The 17,471-nt window shown below is 45.5% G+C and overlaps 1 protein-coding gene across 8 annotated transcripts in view; it reads left to right on the top strand.

Annotated features, from left to right (window-relative positions):
* Positions 1 to 17,471, top strand: part of rims2a (regulating synaptic membrane exocytosis 2a) — a 272,468-nt gene that overhangs the window by 129,921 nt on the left and 125,076 nt on the right. For 7 of the 8 annotated variants that reach the window (XM_080750629.1, XM_080750627.1, XM_080750630.1 and 4 more), the window contains exon 7: positions 2,643 to 3,577. In XM_080750629.1, coding sequence (XP_080606755.1) covers positions 2,643 to 3,577 — 935 coding nt within the window. Of the gene's footprint in view, positions 1 to 2,642; positions 3,578 to 9,034; positions 9,099 to 17,471 lie in introns of those variants that run through there. The other variant, XM_080750633.1, reaches the window with a different exon arrangement.

Here is a 17,471-nt window from a genome sequence, read left to right as displayed (position 1 = left end):
TAGATCGGCTATTTTCACAATGTTCGCCTCTTGTACTTAATATTTGACATTTGGCCAGTCCTGTCGAATATTCGGCTATTTGAATACTTTGAGGTAGAATAATTCGAATACTAAAAATCACTATTCGTGAATGTCCTAGTGTGTGTGTGTGCGTGCGTGCGTGTGTGTGTGTGTGTGCGTGCGTGCGTGCGTGTGTGCATGCGTGCGTGCGTGCGTGTGGCTCTGTGAAGCGTCCCTTTCATTTTGTACATGACAACCTTCCATATATTTCCAGCAGCTTCATTAATCACTGCTGCTAGCCAAGGTGTGGGCTCCACACACCGTGTGATTGGCCGGCTCAACCCGACCAATCACAAGGTGTGGGCTCCACACACCGTGTGATTGGCTGGCTCAAGCCGACCACAGGCAGGATTATAATGTCTTCCCCCACCTACTTTATTACAATTCTGGGGACCGTTTTGAACGGTTTTATGGTGTAAAATGTCACTTTTTACTCGTTTTGGGGGGTTCTATTACATCCCCTCTACAAAGAAAAAAATAAATAAATTGATCATTTAGTGTTTTTTTTGTTGTTGTCAGGGTACTTCTGATTCTGATTTGTTCTCCTGACATTCACACAGTTGTGACGCTAATCCCACCCATCAGACAGAAGCAGAGCATTTCTAGCGAATGTCTTAGTCACACCAAGGTTGTTGTGTGCACCACTGTGAAGCAGTTTGTTTATGTTTAATGGTAAATACACGTTTATAATGCGTTTTGTAACAAATCCTTGAATTTCCTTCGCAGGGACTTTAAGAATTCGAAACGTTGAATGGTAGGACTGATATTTTATAGTCTGAGGGAATACCAGCGTCCATGGAAATGTCCTTCGCTTTTATTTGCTTGGCATGGGCTGCATACAGAGCGATGTACTTTAGGCATTTCTCAGCGCAACGCGAAGCAAGGCTTTGTGCCGAAGCGCGCACATAGCTCTGTATGCTATGCTGCCCATGCCAGCGCAATAAAAGTGTCTGAACTCTGAAGGTCATTTTGTGTGAGTGCTTGCATTCCATCTCTGACTGCAAAATAACTTTTCTAGATCCTGCAAAAATAAGTTGGACTCGCATTATCTTCTAGGATTTATATTTTTCTCTTTCTTTTCTTTCGTAGACCATTTCTGTTGTTTATATAATTATATAAAACCAGTCTAGGGACTGCATAATATCTTCTCTGTCGGGTGGAAACCTCATGTCTTGTGCCGCGTTTCGAGCTTGTAGATCTGCTATCTTTGATGCTTCTGTGTGACGCTGTTCGCTGTAGTGTGATCAAATGGGGCGTTAAGTTACGAAAACACAAAAAGTTAGAACATGGAGATAAGAGGTTTCTGTCTGACAGCAACGATATATTGGTGGTTTACAATATACCAGTATATATATATATATATACACAATATAAATATTGTTTATTATTATGTTTAATGAATGTTTATGACGACTTCTGTCATAAAAGTATGTGTCTTTTGGTAAATTGTAGCATTTTCAATGCTGTTGTTGACCTTGTATGGGACGTCTCTGTTATGACATACTGTAGCAGGCCTACTTATCAAACTTAACGGCACTACTTGGCAGCAGTGTTGTTTTGCTGGGGTTTAGACTAGCAGAGTGGAACAGACAGCAATATTCATTAGGCTAAGGCTATGTCACTCTTATGTGCACACCTTCATCTAAAGTGTAGTTATAGAACTCCACAGTCTGTTTGGTGCCAGACCCACACAGGGCAGAGCTACACGCTACTGACCGAAGACTTTAGCAGAGAGACATAATATGAACTGATACCTTACCTCCACCTACACACAAGTAGACGCACATGCAAGCCCGCACGCCCGCCTGTACACACGCACGCACACACACGCACATTCTCTCAAATAGAATTACACAGTGTCAACACACAGCCACACACATGAACATACACATTTAAACAGACATTCATCTCACACACACACACACACACACACACACACACACACACACACACACACACACACACACACACACACACACACACATTGTAAATTAGGGGTCTTCAACATTTTCAGGCCAAGGACCCCTTAGTTGAGAGAGAGATGAAGCTGGACCCCCACAACCTTTTCTTAGATTCCATATCGTTGCATTGTTTGACTTGATTGTATTTTGGATTCATGTCGATGTGTGTTTTCACATATTTAAACACTTGAGCCGTCATTACCTAATAAACTTGACCTTTTACTCTGTACTTAGTCTGCTCTTTTTCCCCTCTACACCAAACCTCTTTGCCGAAAATAGCCGATCTACAAGCTCACAACGCCTGGCGCTGCGAGGCGTTGTGAGCTTGTAGATCGGCTATGTTTGGCTAAAGTTCTCAGAATATGGACGTTAGGGTTCAAGTGGTTGATATAAAAAAGGCAAAAAAAGGTTTCTACCACACAAAGATTTGGAGGACCCCCTGTAGTAACTCTGAGGACCCCCTAGGGGTCCCGGACCCCCTGTTGAAGAGCCTTGTTGTAAATGAAAACATAGAACATTTTGTTCTTTTGAAAATGTACGGCTACAATGGCATTATGCGCACAACAAGGGAGGAGGCCGGTGTTGATGTGGTGAATGACCGCTGTTTTCTCTGATTGACAGGAAACGGAGCCCGTCAGCGTCCAGGGATCCCAACCAAGCGTACGACCAAAGGGAGTATGCCCCGGCGGACGGTGGCATGCCCAGATCACCGTCCGACTACGGGGACGGGGACCCGCGGCGGCACTCGCGCGGTGGCCCCCACATGTACGGGGACGCGGCGCGGGGGCCGGGCTACCGGGACCGGCGGGGGATGGGCCCCGGGCGCTGGCACTCCCAGGAGTACCCCCTGGACCAGGAGCTAGAGCCCAGCGAGTACGACCTGCAGCGGCAGCGCCAGGAGGAGTACCAGACGCGCTACCGCAGCGACCCCAACCTGGCCCGCTACCCGGTCAAGCCGCAGCCGTACGAGGAGCAGATGCGGATGCACGCCGAGGTGGGCCGCATGCGGCACGAGCGGCGCCACAGCGACGTCTCCCTGGCGTACACGGAGCAGGACGAGCCGGCGCCCGTGCGGCTGTCGCGGCAGCATCTCACCGAGCGCCGGCCGCCCATGGCGGGCCAGCGCTCGTACTCCGTGGACCGCTCGTCCCCCGGGCCCATGGGAGGAGGAGGAGGAGGCCCCGGGGGCCACAGGACGTCGAACCACAGCCCGCCGACGCCGCACCGGAGCCCCGTGCTGGACGAGCGATCCGGGGACCCGCGGAGAGGAGGAGGAGGAGGGGACCCCCGCATGGGCCAGCAGCACCACCTGGACCCCAGCTCGGCCGTGCGCAAGACCAAGCGGGAGAAGATGGAGAGCATGCTGCGCAACGACTCGCTCAGCTCGGACCAGTCGGAGTCGGTGCGGCCGCCGCCGCCCAAGCCCCACAAGACCAAGAAGGGCGGGAAGATGCGCCAGGTGTCCCTGAGCAGCTCGGAGGAGGAGCTGGCCACCACGCCCGAGTACACCAGCTGCGAGGACGTGGAGATAGAGAGTGAGTCAGTCAGTGAGAAAGGTAGGGGGGCGCCGTACACTACCATGCTCACTGTTTCATTCTATGACGTACCTTTATGCAGACGACGTGCTTGACTACACCAGTGTTTCTCAAACTTTCAAACTGCAAGATCTCCCCTTAACTCTGACAGTGTACAAATGGAACCAAATGGACCCATCAGGGTTCATTTGGTTCCATTTGTACACTGTCAGAGTTACAGACTTGTAACGGTCCATTTAGAACCCCCGGCCTAAAGGAACCCACAGAGTCCCTGGAATCCACTTTGAGAACCACTGATCTACACAGTCAAACCCTCAGTGATCATTGACTCGGTGTTGAGTCTTACCAGTCCATTTATTTACTTATTCATTTGTACACTCACAAAGTTACTTAAATTAAATGAACATTGAGGATTTTACTGTGTACGCTGTACGGCTTGCTCAAATTATTGAAATGTCCAGGTTTTAGTTATGGTTACTGTATTACACATAGAACAATGCCTCACTATTTGTTTATGAAGCCAGTCTTCTTGCCAGATTAGATATCGCCTCTGTCGGTCAGAAACCTTCTATCTCCATATAGTTTTTCTTATTTGACAGTCCTACTACAGTATTTCCTACTACAGTAATTAATACTACAGTATTTGTCACATACATGCTGTATGCGAGATTTGTTCTCCGCATTTGACCCATCTCTTGGAGCGGTCGGGAATCAGTAGTGTTGATCTTGTGTCGCACAAAAGTAGCAAAAATAGCCAATCTACAAGCTCACAGCACTTGTGTGACGTATTGTGACTTTGTAGAGGTGCTATTTCTTCTACTTTTGAAAATTGTTTAAAGTCAAAGTGGGTCTGTGAGTTTTATAAATATCTTAACCAATGAAAAGTATTAAAAAGAACTTGTATCTATAAACAGTGATCATTTTACATTTCCTGAAACGTAACAGTTCTGGAGATATGAGGTTTCCACCCGACAGTGACGATAATGTTGTAATAAATCAGTTAATTATTGTATTTTGTGAAACATGGCAGCTGATCATTTGGATATAAATAACAAATATATCTTCTTGTTGGCCCTGCATATTTCCCTGTGTGCTGCTGTTGCTGCGTGTGTTTATGTGTGTTTATACTGTTTGTTTGTGTACATTTGTTGGTAACTATTATCTGTCTACATGTACAATTATGTCAATTCATTTCCAGCATCGACCGGCATTTGAGGAGGACACTTCAGCTCTCATGAGCAATCAGATGCATGCTTGTGTGTGTGTGTGTGTGTGTGTGTGTGTGTGTGTGTGTGTGTGTGTGTGTGTGTGTGTGTGTGTGTGTGTGTGTGTGTGTGTGTGTGTGTTTGGTGCGTGTGCGTGTGCGTGTGCGTGTGTGTGTGTGTGTGTGTGTGCGTGTGCGCGCGTCACTCTGCAATACGATTTGTTTTGTAGAAAAGGATTAAAATGGACCTTGGCTTTGTTCACGCTCTTAAAAATGGATAAATGAATGGTGTGGATTGTGTGTAGTTTCTGCATTGGGAGGATGAGTAGTGAGGACTGTCTGGGTCGCCCTACATTTGTGCCGCAATACTATAATTACTGACACGACTACTGCATCAAGGACACGCTCATGTTATAGGTGTTACTGGATTCCAAGTGATTTGAATGTAAGTCAGTCAGTCTGCTGGTTAGATTTTGATGATTTCATTTGTGGATTGAAATTAATATATTGTCGTTGTCGGGTGAGAAATGTAGATCTGCTATTTTCACAATAGAACCATGTTATACAAAATGTAATGCCTCCACTCTTAGTGCTAATCAGGATGGGGTGTCCCCAGTTAAAATATTATTATTATTTTGGGGGTCGTGGTCTGAAAAGGTTGAGAACCACTGCCGTACAGTACAGTGGCTTTGTCTTTTAATGGATAAAAGGAAAACATTCTGCTGAATGGGCCGTCATTAACAAACATACCTTTTATTTTATTGGTGTGTGCCTTTAATAGGAAGGACCTCATTAGAGCGCTCCTTTAAATCACTTTATTACTGAATAGTAAAGTGAGTGGGCTGTGGAAGGAAGGAAGGAAGTAGTGCCTGATTTATAATCGGTTGTGCACCGTGTTGTGTGCGCCTAAAACAGGGGCCTAAAACTTTCTATTGTGAAATAGCCGATCTACATGCTCACAACGCCTCGCAACTTTATGTTGGTTTGTTTACAGTTGAGTGAGAAAACAATGTTTCACATTAAGTTAATCATCTGGGGACCCTCCAAAATAATTGGGGGGGGGGTCGTGTGTGATGTGATGACGTCATCAACCGATAAAGTCGACTTCAACTCAACTTTTTGCCAGACCCATGAAATGGGTAGGCCTACATAAGCAAATGTCGGTCTGTCCCTTTTCTATATAAAGGGTATATATGATGATGACATGATGATGACATGCCTACAAAAGGCATGATGTCATAAATGATGATGACAGACAGGGGGTCTGGCACAACCAGGTTGACCTGGTCTAGTTACTGAGTCAGGTCGACTTGCAAAAATCACAAGTCGTTAATGCCCTGGTACATGGATCTCCATATCGGACCATAACTGGTCTGATATACATCACTGGTCAGATGGCAAAGTATTCGCGCGACCAGGTCGCATGTCATCCTGAGGCGTCTTACTAGTTTGTTTGTTTGTCCAAGTCACATTTCTATGTTCACCTATATTATAGGGTCATTGTAGGTCCTATGATGACATTGGGATGCCAGGGTTAAAGTGAGCCATTTCACTTTTAAACGCTCCTGATCGTATATCTTTATGTTGTGACTAAAGTTGCAAGGTCACTCTCTCTCTATCCCCCCCCCCCCTCTCTCTCTCTGCTATGCTATCATTTCATGCAGCTGTCTACGGGTAGTGCTAAAACCACTTACTGTACACAGTTATGCCATGTGATATGAAACATTATGGGATGTCCCCAGACAGGGCTGTGTCCTCTGTGGCCCCTCTGTAGCCTACAGGCTGACAACAGTGATTACACCCTCTTTGCCTCGCAGCTGCCATTCGGTTGGCCAGCGTAAAAACACCAGAAGCCAGCAGCACTCAACCTAATGTGACCATGATAGTCCAAACAGCTTAACCACTTCAATTATTAACTATTCTCAGTGAAGAAAACACCTTGCAGTTACAACTGTATTTGACCACTTTTATTTTTTTCCATCTACACCAAATCTCTTCACCAAAAACATTGTTGTTGTGAGCTTGTAGATCACCTATTTTGTCGCCGGATTATTCTATAGTGTAAAAGTCTCCCCCCTTACTCTCAATTTCAGAGCAATCAAGTGAAATATGGCATATATGACATACAATAGATTTCTACACAGAGAGGACAATTCTTTCAACATAAGATGCGGCATTCAAGTTCAGGAGAGTTTGGACAAGGCAATTGTCTTGAATGCTGCCTTCAGGTATGGCATGGAAAGAGGGGCATTTGCATTTCTTTCACCATAGTAAAAACTGCATTTGTGGTCTGGAGAGGGCACTTTTTATAGGTGGATAAAAGGGCAGGGGCTCAAGCCCCCTTTGATGTCTATGTGTGCACATGCCTGGCGTTTACGGTACCGAGCCCGTCTTGTTCCGGGGTGTTATTATTAACAGTGACACGCCACCAACCGCCAGGCCCTGATCCCACCGCTGAGACGTTGGCTGTGCTGCTTTTTCACAGAGCAGGGAAAAAAAACTCATCACGGCCATAAATTGTACTGCACTTAAGTAAAAACATTTTTAAAAATTTTTTGGGGGGCAAACTTTGAGTGATTTTACTTTGGTACATTAACTATTACAGTATTCTACGCAGAGAATACTGGCTACGGTATTTTCCTGTGAAATCCTTCCCCACAACACGGATGCCGGGGTTTGAAGTGGCTCAGTAAAGAGAATCTAGAGCAGGGGTCTTCAAAGTTTTCAGGCCAAGGACCCCTTAGCTGAGAGAGAGATGAAGCAGGGACCCCTACATATTGTATAACATTTCTTAGACAGCTTAGACTTGTTTGACAGTCAAATACTTTAGCTCTTCTTTTCCCTCTACAAACCTCTTTGCCAAAAATAGCTGATCTACAACGCCTCGCAGCACAAGGCGTTGTAAGCTCGGCAAAGAGGTTTGTAGATCGGCTATTTTTGTAGATCGGCTATGTTTGTAGATCGGCTATTTTTTGGCTAATGTTCCACTCAGAATAGGGATGTTAGGGTTCACATTGTTAATGTAAAAATCAAACCTCGGTTCGAAGTGGAGCCGTGAATTTGAGCAGTTCCAGGTCTATGTTTTTGATTGAAGTGATTTGTAATTATAATCAAAATCTACAAAGTATTTACAAAATAAATAACTTTTGAACGGCTCTTTGAAAAGAACGGATCCCAGAGATTCGGCTCACTTCAAAGTGACATAAATCCCATCCAAAAAATCGGCTCACTTCAAAGTGACATAAATCCCATCCAAAAAATCGGCTCACTTCAAAGTGACATAAATCCCATCCAAAAAATCGGCTCACTTCAAAGTGACATAAATCCCATCCAAAAAATCGGCTCACTTCAAAGTGACATAAATCCCATCCAAAGAATTGCGCATGGGCAGATCCTGTTCATGCTCGACTGGACACAGACTCTGGTGAGACAGGACACACATTGCCACTCAGAGGGAGCCCATGTGCTCTGCACACGGCTCCAAAAAACATGATCCTATCACACAAAGATTTGGCGGCCCCCTTGTAGTAACTCTGAGGACCCCCTAGGGGTCCCGGACCCCCTGTTGAGAACCACTGATCTAGAGTACTTCTCTTCCACCACTGGTGGTTTTTCAGCGGAGCAGGAAACTCATCACGGCCATAAATTTGTGAGCATCAGCAGTGTTTTGCACGGCCGGCGCTGGCTGCTCCGCTCCGCTCCACGCCGCTCCGCCTGCCCTCCCAGGCCTCCTCCCAGGGGCGTCACGAGGGGTAGGAAAGTGGGACTGAATTACTGGGGCCCACGGTGGAGGGGCCCTAATAACTTTATCTATTGAAAAATAGCAGATATACAAGCTCACAGCGCGGCACCGAGTGCCGCGCTGCGAGCTTGTAGATCTGCTATTTTTGAAAAGTCGTGAAAATGTGTGAATATCTTTGAATATATGTATTTTTTAAGCGAACATTTCTAACTGCTTCTGGGGGTCCCTGGAACTAAATATTTTGAGATGGGGGTCCGTGGCTAAATACATATAATTTTGGGGGTCCTTCACATGAAAAAGTTTGAGCATCACTGACATGGAAACATAGGTTTCTTGCACACATTTTCACGATTTTTCAAAAATAGCAGATATACAAGCTCGCAGCTGTGAGCTTGTATATCTGCTATTTTTCAATAGTTAACATTCATGAGGGGCCCACAGTGAATCCTTGTACCCAGGGCCCAGAATTTGGTGTGACGCCCCAGGCCTCCTCCAACAAAGTGCTGATTCAGGGCGAAGGGAGGCGGCAGCAACCAGCAACCAGGCAGAGCTAGTGTGGAGTTCACCGCCAGCTAGGCTCTCCATCACTTTGACAGGTCAATAAAAAGCAGTGTAAACTATTAATTGGATCATTAATTATTGACGCTGTTTTTACTACAATTCGGAGGGGGGGGGGGGGGGGGGGGATCGAGGGGTCGTGGGGGAGGAGACAGGGGGTGAAACATTGTGTATGTTTTAAACATAGTCGTGGCACCGCCATGCTGGGAGGAGGAGGGGTCGGGAAATGTGAGACATATGGGGTGAAGTTCAGCCTCTGCAGATGTAGCAACAACAACAAAAACAACAACAGAAAACATTAGACATTAAAAACCTAGAGTCTCCCATTCGAGGGGGCATTTTGTAATGGCAAAAACAAATAATAGACAAACATTTGAATCAGAGTCAGTTTTCTTTGTCACGTCACCGTTTTGCAGGTGTCCACGAATTTGTTGCCTATTTTTCACCCAGTGCAAATTGCCCTATAGCTGTGTAATCCTGGGCGCTACTCTCCCTCTGCCAACCTGGGCAGAGCCCTGAACTGAGCTCATGCTTCCTTCAATGCTTGAGGAGTGAGCAGGCCGCTCCTTATCACCTGACAGGGGGGGGGGGGGGGAGTTAGTGTCATATTACATGTTCTTTTAGAAACATTAGCGTCATATGCAGGTGTGTAGTATGATCTTTTAGAAACATTAGCGAAGTGATGTCTTAATGCTAGGTAAACAAAAGTGGCAGCAAAATATTTGTCAAAAAGCGCATGGCAACATGGCACGTTGTGAGCCTCTAGATGGGCTATGTTTGGTGAGATTTGAGTAGAGGGGGGGAAAAGGAGTGGACCAAGTTTATACGCGTATATGGGGTTTAAGTGTATGTACAGGTATAAGAGAAAGAGAATCATTTCATTCAGTATTTTAGACTATAATGGCCTATGGAAGATAATAGTCTTTGTTAAAATATTATATAATTATACTTTAACTATACTGGGGTATTTTTGCACTTTTTGCTCTAATCAGCAGTGTTAGCGGGTTTATTGTTAGAGCGTTGATGAAAAGGTCAGCCTTCAGCAATCAGAACAATAACACTAATCTGCTGTGCGTGCAAAGGTCTGATCCTGAATACCATTAAACAGCCCCAACCCTAGCACCCGTATTCTGTTGTGAGCTTGTAGATCGGTTATTCTCCGTGTAGGAGATTTGGTGTAAAGAAAAGAGCACATCTCGGTTCAGTTTTTTATAAGCGCCGTATAATAGAGGGCTTTATTAATGAGAATGTAACTTGGTCCGTCGTCACACAATGCCCATCTCCTTCTGTTCCCCCTTTCCTTTCCTTTTTCTGTCCGCTCGGCACTATTATGAGGCTGCATGTCAGGGAATCAATAAAGGGGGAAACAGAGGGAGAGCGACGGGGCACTAAATCAGTCTTGGGCCCTCGCTCACGGGCATGAGCCAGAACCATTACAGCTGGCACGCCCTCGCTCCTCCCCTCCTGTCTCCTCTCCTCTCCTCTCCTCTCCTCTCCTCTCCTCTCCTCTCCTCTCCTCTCCTCTCCTCTCCTCTCCTCTCCTCTCCTCTCCTCCCCTCCTGTCTCCTCTCCTCTCCTCTCCTCTCCTCTCCTCTCCTCTCCTCTCCTCTCCTCTCCTCTCCTCTCCTCTCCTCTCCTCTCCTCTCCTCCCCTCCTGTCTCCTCTCCTCTCCTCTCCTCTCCTCTCCTCTCCTCTCCTCTCCTCTCCTCTCCTCTCCTCTCCTCTCCTCTCCTCTCCAGGCACGTGCACACGTAGACATCAAAGGGGGCTCTCGAGCCCCTGCCCTTTTATCTGTCTGTAAAAAGCACCCTCTCCAGACCGTGAATGCAGTTTTTACTATGGTGAAAGAAATGCAAATGCCCCCCTTTCCATGCCATACCTGAAGGCAGCGTTCAAGAGAAGTGTCTTGTCCAAACTCTCCCGAACTTGAATGCAGCGTCTTATGTTGAAAGAATTGCCCTCTCTGTGTAGAAATCCATGCACGTTACGCCACATCTCCAGTATTGACTTGATTATGCTTATTCAGTGTGGTAGCAAGCACCGAAAATAGCTGACCTACAAGCTCCCAACGCGTCGCTCTGTGACGCGTTGTGAGCTTGTAGGTCTGCTATTTTCAATGTTTCCACCAAAAGGCCCTTTTAGAAATTTCAGCCCCGGCTTCTTTAACATTCTCTGCCTGTCCCGTGACCCGTCGCGTCCCTGCTCCTCTCCTCTCCTTTCCTCCCCTCCCCTCCCCTCCCCTCCCCTCCCCTCCCCTCCCCTCCCCTCCCCTCCCCTCCCCTCTTCCCTGTGCTTTTGGTTCATGGCAACACCTCAGGGCTTTCTGAGGTCAGAGAGCATGACACCATCGCTGCTTATCCTGACACCACACAAGCCATTTCCTGGCCCAGTCAAGCTGAGTGCACAAACCCCAAGGAGCTGACTGGACACATATGGCCCCAAAGATGCATTCTGCTCCTCTTTTTGTCATCCCTCTCCTTCTATCCCTCTCTGTCTCTGTCTCTGTCTCTGTCTCTCTCTCTCTCTCTCGCTCTCTCTCTCTCTCTCCTCTGATTCACTCAGCTCACATGCAATTACAATTGATCTTCTCTCTGCTCTGGCTCCTTCTCCTTCGTAGCCAGTAAGGGAAAAATGCTGTGGCTGTAGAGCAGCTAATGGCAGAGTGCATGGGTATGCAGCTCACATATCGTCGTTGTCGGGTGGAAACCTTGTATGTCCAAAACCGTTTTTTTTGTATTTATCATTTTAAAAATGAGTTAAACTAGTGAAAACAGCCGATCTACAAGGTGCGAGGCGTTGTGTGCTTGTAGATCTGCTGTTTTCACTACTTTTGTGCGACGGCCTTGTATGATGAAGCAGGGCTTTGCTTTGCAAAAAGATTGCTTTGCATACAAATTTGAAACTTGGTGATACGAGGTTTCTGCCCGACAGTGACGATATGGAGGTTTTCCTTCATCAGGCCAGCTTTTTTTTTTAGAGACGTGTGTCTGCGTGTGCATTTGTGCCCATGCGCACGCGTGCGGTGTGCATGCTTGCGCCCGTACGCACGCACATGCGCACGTGTGTCTGTGGGTTGGGCAAGGTTCGTTAACGTTAAACTAATTTGTTGACAGTGACCAGATACCACAGTCACTGGGAACCTGACCCTCATTTCCGAGCTAAAGTAGAACAGTCACAAACATCCGCATAACCTACCTACAGCATGACGTGTCTGCGCGCGTGCGTGTGTGTTTGTGTGTGTGTGTGTGTGTGTGTGTTTGTGCGTGTGTGTTTGTGCGCGGAGGGATTTCCAGACATTTACCAGAGACCACAGCCACAGAGAACCTGACCCTTATTCCTGAGCAGGGACATGCTGGGCCCTGATTCAGCCCGGGAAAAAGAGTTGGAGAGGCCCTCATTGCGTGCTATAGAGAGAGATCTCTCTCTATAGTGCTGCTGCTACTCAAAGATTTGCCATTTCAGATCATGACAAGTGACAAGCCAGTGGGCCAATTACTGTACATGAGTTATATTTCGTCGTTGTCGGGTGGAAACCTTGTACGTCCAAAACCGTTTGTTTTGTATTCATCATTTTAAAAATGATTTAAACTAGTGAAAACAGCCGATCTACAAGCAAGTGCTTGTAGATCTGCTGTTTTCACTACTTTTGTGCAACGGCCTTATATGATGAAGCAGGGCTTTACTTTGCGAAAAAATGTATAAATTTGAAACTTGGAGATACGAGGTTTCTGCCCGACAGTGACGATTTACTTTGTTGGCCGCCCAGCCCCCAAAATGGAACGAAGGCCGACATTTTATTTTACATTTTTTCCTAATTGCCGGTCTGGACCGGCCGGGAATGAACCGGCCGTTCGGGAGTTGTTCCGCTTTTCCCAATGGCCAGCACGTCCCTGTTCCTGAGTTAAAATGGTCACAAACCTCCGCATAACCTACCGACGGCATGACGAGGGCCTGCGTGTTGCTGCCTCAGCACTTATGCTAAATGTAATCTAGTTAAGATTCAATGTACTGCCAAAACTAAGTGATCTGTCATTATATCTATTAATGTGTTTTGGAGAGCAGATCAGAGGCCTGAGTGAATTATGTAATGATTTTATTGATCGCATTAATACTCTCCTAAATATCCCAGCCCCAAATCTGGGCTTAAGAGTCCGTATCCTCTCTGTGCACTCTCTCGATTACATAATTAAACGTACTTTGACACGGCACATGTACAGTACAAGTACTCTCCCCAGCCCAAATAAAGGGCTCAGTGGGATTTTCAGCGGCCACCTTGCAACGCAACACAACGCAGTAGCCTTGATTATGTATTAAACTAATGAAACTTGCATTGTTAAGTGTCTTTTGAATCCTTCTAAGACATTGTGAAAAACCTATGTTTCTATGTCAGCAATCTGGCCAGCCATCGTCAAAGAAAAGGTCCATTTCACTTAAATGGTGCTCAGTTAGTCTGTTCTTGAGAGACTACTATGTCAGTGGTTCTCAAACCTTTTCATGTGAAGGACCCCCAAAATGATATTTATTTGGCCACCGACCCCCATCTCAAAATATTTAGTTCCAGGGACCCCCCAGAAGCAAAATTTGAGTTACAAACGTTCACTTTGAAAATACATATATTCAAAGATTTGCACACATTTTCACGACTTTTTCAAAAATAGCAGATCTACAAGCTTGCAGCGCGGCACTCGGTGCCGCGCTGTGAGCTTGTATATCTGCTATTTTTCACTGGTTAAAGCGTTCAATAATTCTAGGCCTAAATGGGTTAAACCAAGTAGTATATGTATCTAAAGCTGGAGAAGGTGTGCTTCCTCTGTGTTGCTTTCTTGGCCATGGGTGCTGCTCAGCTGACCAAACATACATATTTTAAAAGAATCCACAACAATTACAGTGAAAAAACAGTTTTTCCCACTTTTGATTGATTCCTTTAACTATTGGTTAAACCAGTAGTGTTCTTCATGTCAAGGACCTCCAAAGCTTTAAAGGAGTAGTTCACCCCCAAAATGACTTTTTTCTATAGTCACGCCATGGAGTCTTGAGTTCAATGACATATTTTTGTGTTTGTCGCATTCCTTAAGACAACAAAATTATTATAGTAAATTTACCCCCATTTGGGTCCCCATCTGGGGCCATGCATTTGGGTCCCCATCCAGAATCAATGGGGGTAAATTGTCTTAGGAATGCGATGAATTCAAAAAATATTATTGAACTCAAGTCTCCATGGCATGATTAATCAATAGAAAAAAAGTCATTTTGGGGGTGAAGGACCTTTAAGGACACATGCTGTATTGAGCAAAATGTTAAGTTGAGTAGCCCTACACTCTGTCTTTTCCTCCTGGCTACTAATAGCGATCCTGGAAAGCCCCATGCAGCATCAATAATGTAGTGGTGTTTGCTTTGTTAGGAGGACACTTACATAACCCAGCACACTAACGTGACTCCACTCCACCCTTTGCTTTATACTTTACATCAGGGGTCTTCGTCGTTTTCAGGCCAAGGACCCCTTGGTTGAGAGAGAGATGAAGCAGGGACCCCCACAACCTTTTCGTAGATTCCATATAGTTTAATCGTTTGACAGCACCATCGTCAGTGTATTTTGGATCCACGTCAATTTGTGTTTTCAGATATTTAACCACTTGAACTGTCAATACTTAATAAACTTGACCTTTCATTCTGTACTTAGTCTGATCATTTTCCCCTCTACACCAAAAGTCTTTGCCGAAAATAGCCAATCTACAAGCAGGCTTATAGATCTGCTATTTTTGGCTAAAGTTCTCCGAATATGGACGCTAGGGTTCAAGTGGTTAATATAAAAAAGTAGAAAAATAAAGGTTTCTATCACACAAAGATTTGGATGACCCCTACTCTAACTCTGAGGACCCCCTAGGGGTCCCGTACCCCCTGCTTTACATTTAAGGCAATGAATGCACTTTTTTATCTAGAGTTACCTGCAGAGATAAACAAGTACGATTGTGATTGTACTTGCAGAGATTTACTACATGTAAAGTGCCGCATTTACTTGAGCACAAAATCTGAGTAGCCTAATTCTTCCATCGCTGACTGTAAGTACGTTTTGACACCAGAACAAAAAAGAAATCTGAGTACCACCACTGTCGTAGTCTACACAGAAGTTGTAATCATGAACCCCATCTTTAAAAATCCCCCCCCCCCCAGCCGGCCGGTGCACTTTAGATGGAGGTCAGTTAAGGTTGATGCAGCGCTGAACTAAACGTATTAGAGATGTGTGCTTCCTCATCCTGCAAGATCCAGCCTGGATAAGATAGATAGCGGCATGCTAACTTAGTTAGCATGAAGACCCATTTGAAGTTACAGCCCCGACAAGAAGGGCCAAGTGCTTAATGCTCTTGTTTTCTGGAAAAAACCCAAAGTGAAAGCACCAAGGCAGCGGTTCCAAACCTTTTCTGGGTCAGGGCCCACTTGAAACTCTCGAGAAGAAAAGAAAAGAAAAAAATCTGTAGCTCACGATGGTGTGACACGTGCTGAGCTTGTAGATCTGTGTGAAACACTCGCAACTAATTAAGTCAGGCTTAAAGGGGAAGACCACCCATTTTCAATATTGAACTATGTCATTAATATACCTTAGAGAAGTTCCCCCTCTTCTGTGTTGCCTAGAACTGGAGGATTGATTTTGGGGTTTGTATTGTAAAGTACAACGGTGTGATGTCATCAAGTTGTACTTTACAATACAAAGCCCAAAATCAATCCTCCAGTTCTAGGCAACACAGAAGGGGGGGAACTTATTTTCTATTTCCACACAACTCCTCTAAGGTATATTAATGACATAGTTCAATATTGAAAATGGGTGGTCTTCCCCTTTAACATGTGTGGAGTTCAGATTTAAAAAAAATGAACATCAACAGTGCCTCTATAACTCTTTCAAAAATATGGAAAGACTTTGTGGCCCACCCATCTGACCGCTTAACACGTCAGCCGTTCGACTGCCGCATTAAGTGGTCAAATGGGTTTATTATAACGATCAATCAATCAACAGAGTTCCTGCTTGGATCAATGGAGCTAACGTACCGGTAGTGCACTGTATGTTTTCCACCACAGGTTAAAAAACTACAGCAGGCTGCATAAAGCGCGTATCAGAGTGTACGGTGAAGAGCTTTCCACCGCAAATTTGAGGTGGAAAGCTTTCCACCTCAAGTCAGAAAATAAGTGCAGGCCATCATAGTACGCCACGGTGGAGACCTATTCACCGTGACTGACTAGTCTAGATTGACCAATCAGTGAACGGGGTGTAGAGCCTGTCTGTCTGATAGTAAAAACAGAGAGATGTGTTGGGACTCACGGTGGAAAGCTCTCCACCGCGAGGAATGATGTAACGTTGTAGTTTCATGACTCAAAAGACTCGAAAAGACTACACCGCGGTGTAAATCCTTCCACCGCGGACCCGACTATGATACAGGCTTAACACTGACCTTATAGTACACACACAGCGATGCAAGTAAGGCTAGGGCTCCACCAAAATGACGGCGTCGTGCCGGCATCGGACGGCGTCAAAAAATGAACCTGGGCGAATTTGAGCGTCCGACGCCGACGTTGACGGCGGCAGTGGAGCACCCTTCATTGATTAGAACGGGAGCGTTCCCAGCGTTGACGTTGACGCGACGCTCGACGCGCTCGGTGGAGCCGGGGGGTAACACAGCAGTGTGTCGACAATACTGTCCATAATGCTTGAATATTGGCATGCCCGTGGCTACTGGACACACCTATGAACAACCTACTGTAACACGCTCATTATTCATGTGTTTGGTGCAGCTGTGTTGCTTTCGGAAACTGGAAAACAAACGACAAAATCAGCCTGGGGTTTCATGCCCCTTTAAGTTCCTATTTATTATTTACAGTATCCGGTAATCGCAATGAAAACTCATTTTTTCAGGGTTTTACAGAAGAAGAAAAAAAGATATAGTGAGATATATATAATATATATTTGTTATAATTATGAATAAATATATTATTATGCATGATTTGGGCGCACCCTTGCGGTATCTTCATGGTCCACAGGTTGGGAGTGAATGGCTGCTCTGGTGGAAGAGGTTTGGGTGAATAATGGATGTGTGAGCCTTGTTCTCTTCCCTCCCCCTCTGACTGTGGTAGATACTAGTGCAAGATACAGGATAGGAAACACTTCATCCACCTAATCCATTGTTCAAATAATTGATTTGAATACAAATAATAAATATGTTTTTCTTGTTTTTTAAGTGTGTGCGCGCGCACATGTGTGTGTGTGTGTGTGTGTGTGTGTGTGTGTGTGTGTGTGTGTGTGTGTGTGTGTGTGTGTGTGTGTGTGTGTGTTTGTGTGTCTGTGGGAGTGTTAATGTCTTTGCTGTCAATCTCTGTCAATTGACCATACTTATCCCACGGTGGCCATCTTGGTCTTTGTGCCA

The sequence above is a fragment of the Nannobrachium achirus genome (genome assembly GCF_963921795.1).
Source record: "Nannobrachium achirus genome assembly, chromosome: 2".
In the NCBI taxonomy this organism is placed as follows: Eukaryota; Metazoa; Chordata; class Actinopteri; order Myctophiformes; family Myctophidae; genus Nannobrachium; species Nannobrachium achirus.
The sequence above is the reverse complement of the archived record's forward strand: the minus strand, read 5'-3'. Positions and strand labels throughout refer to the sequence as shown.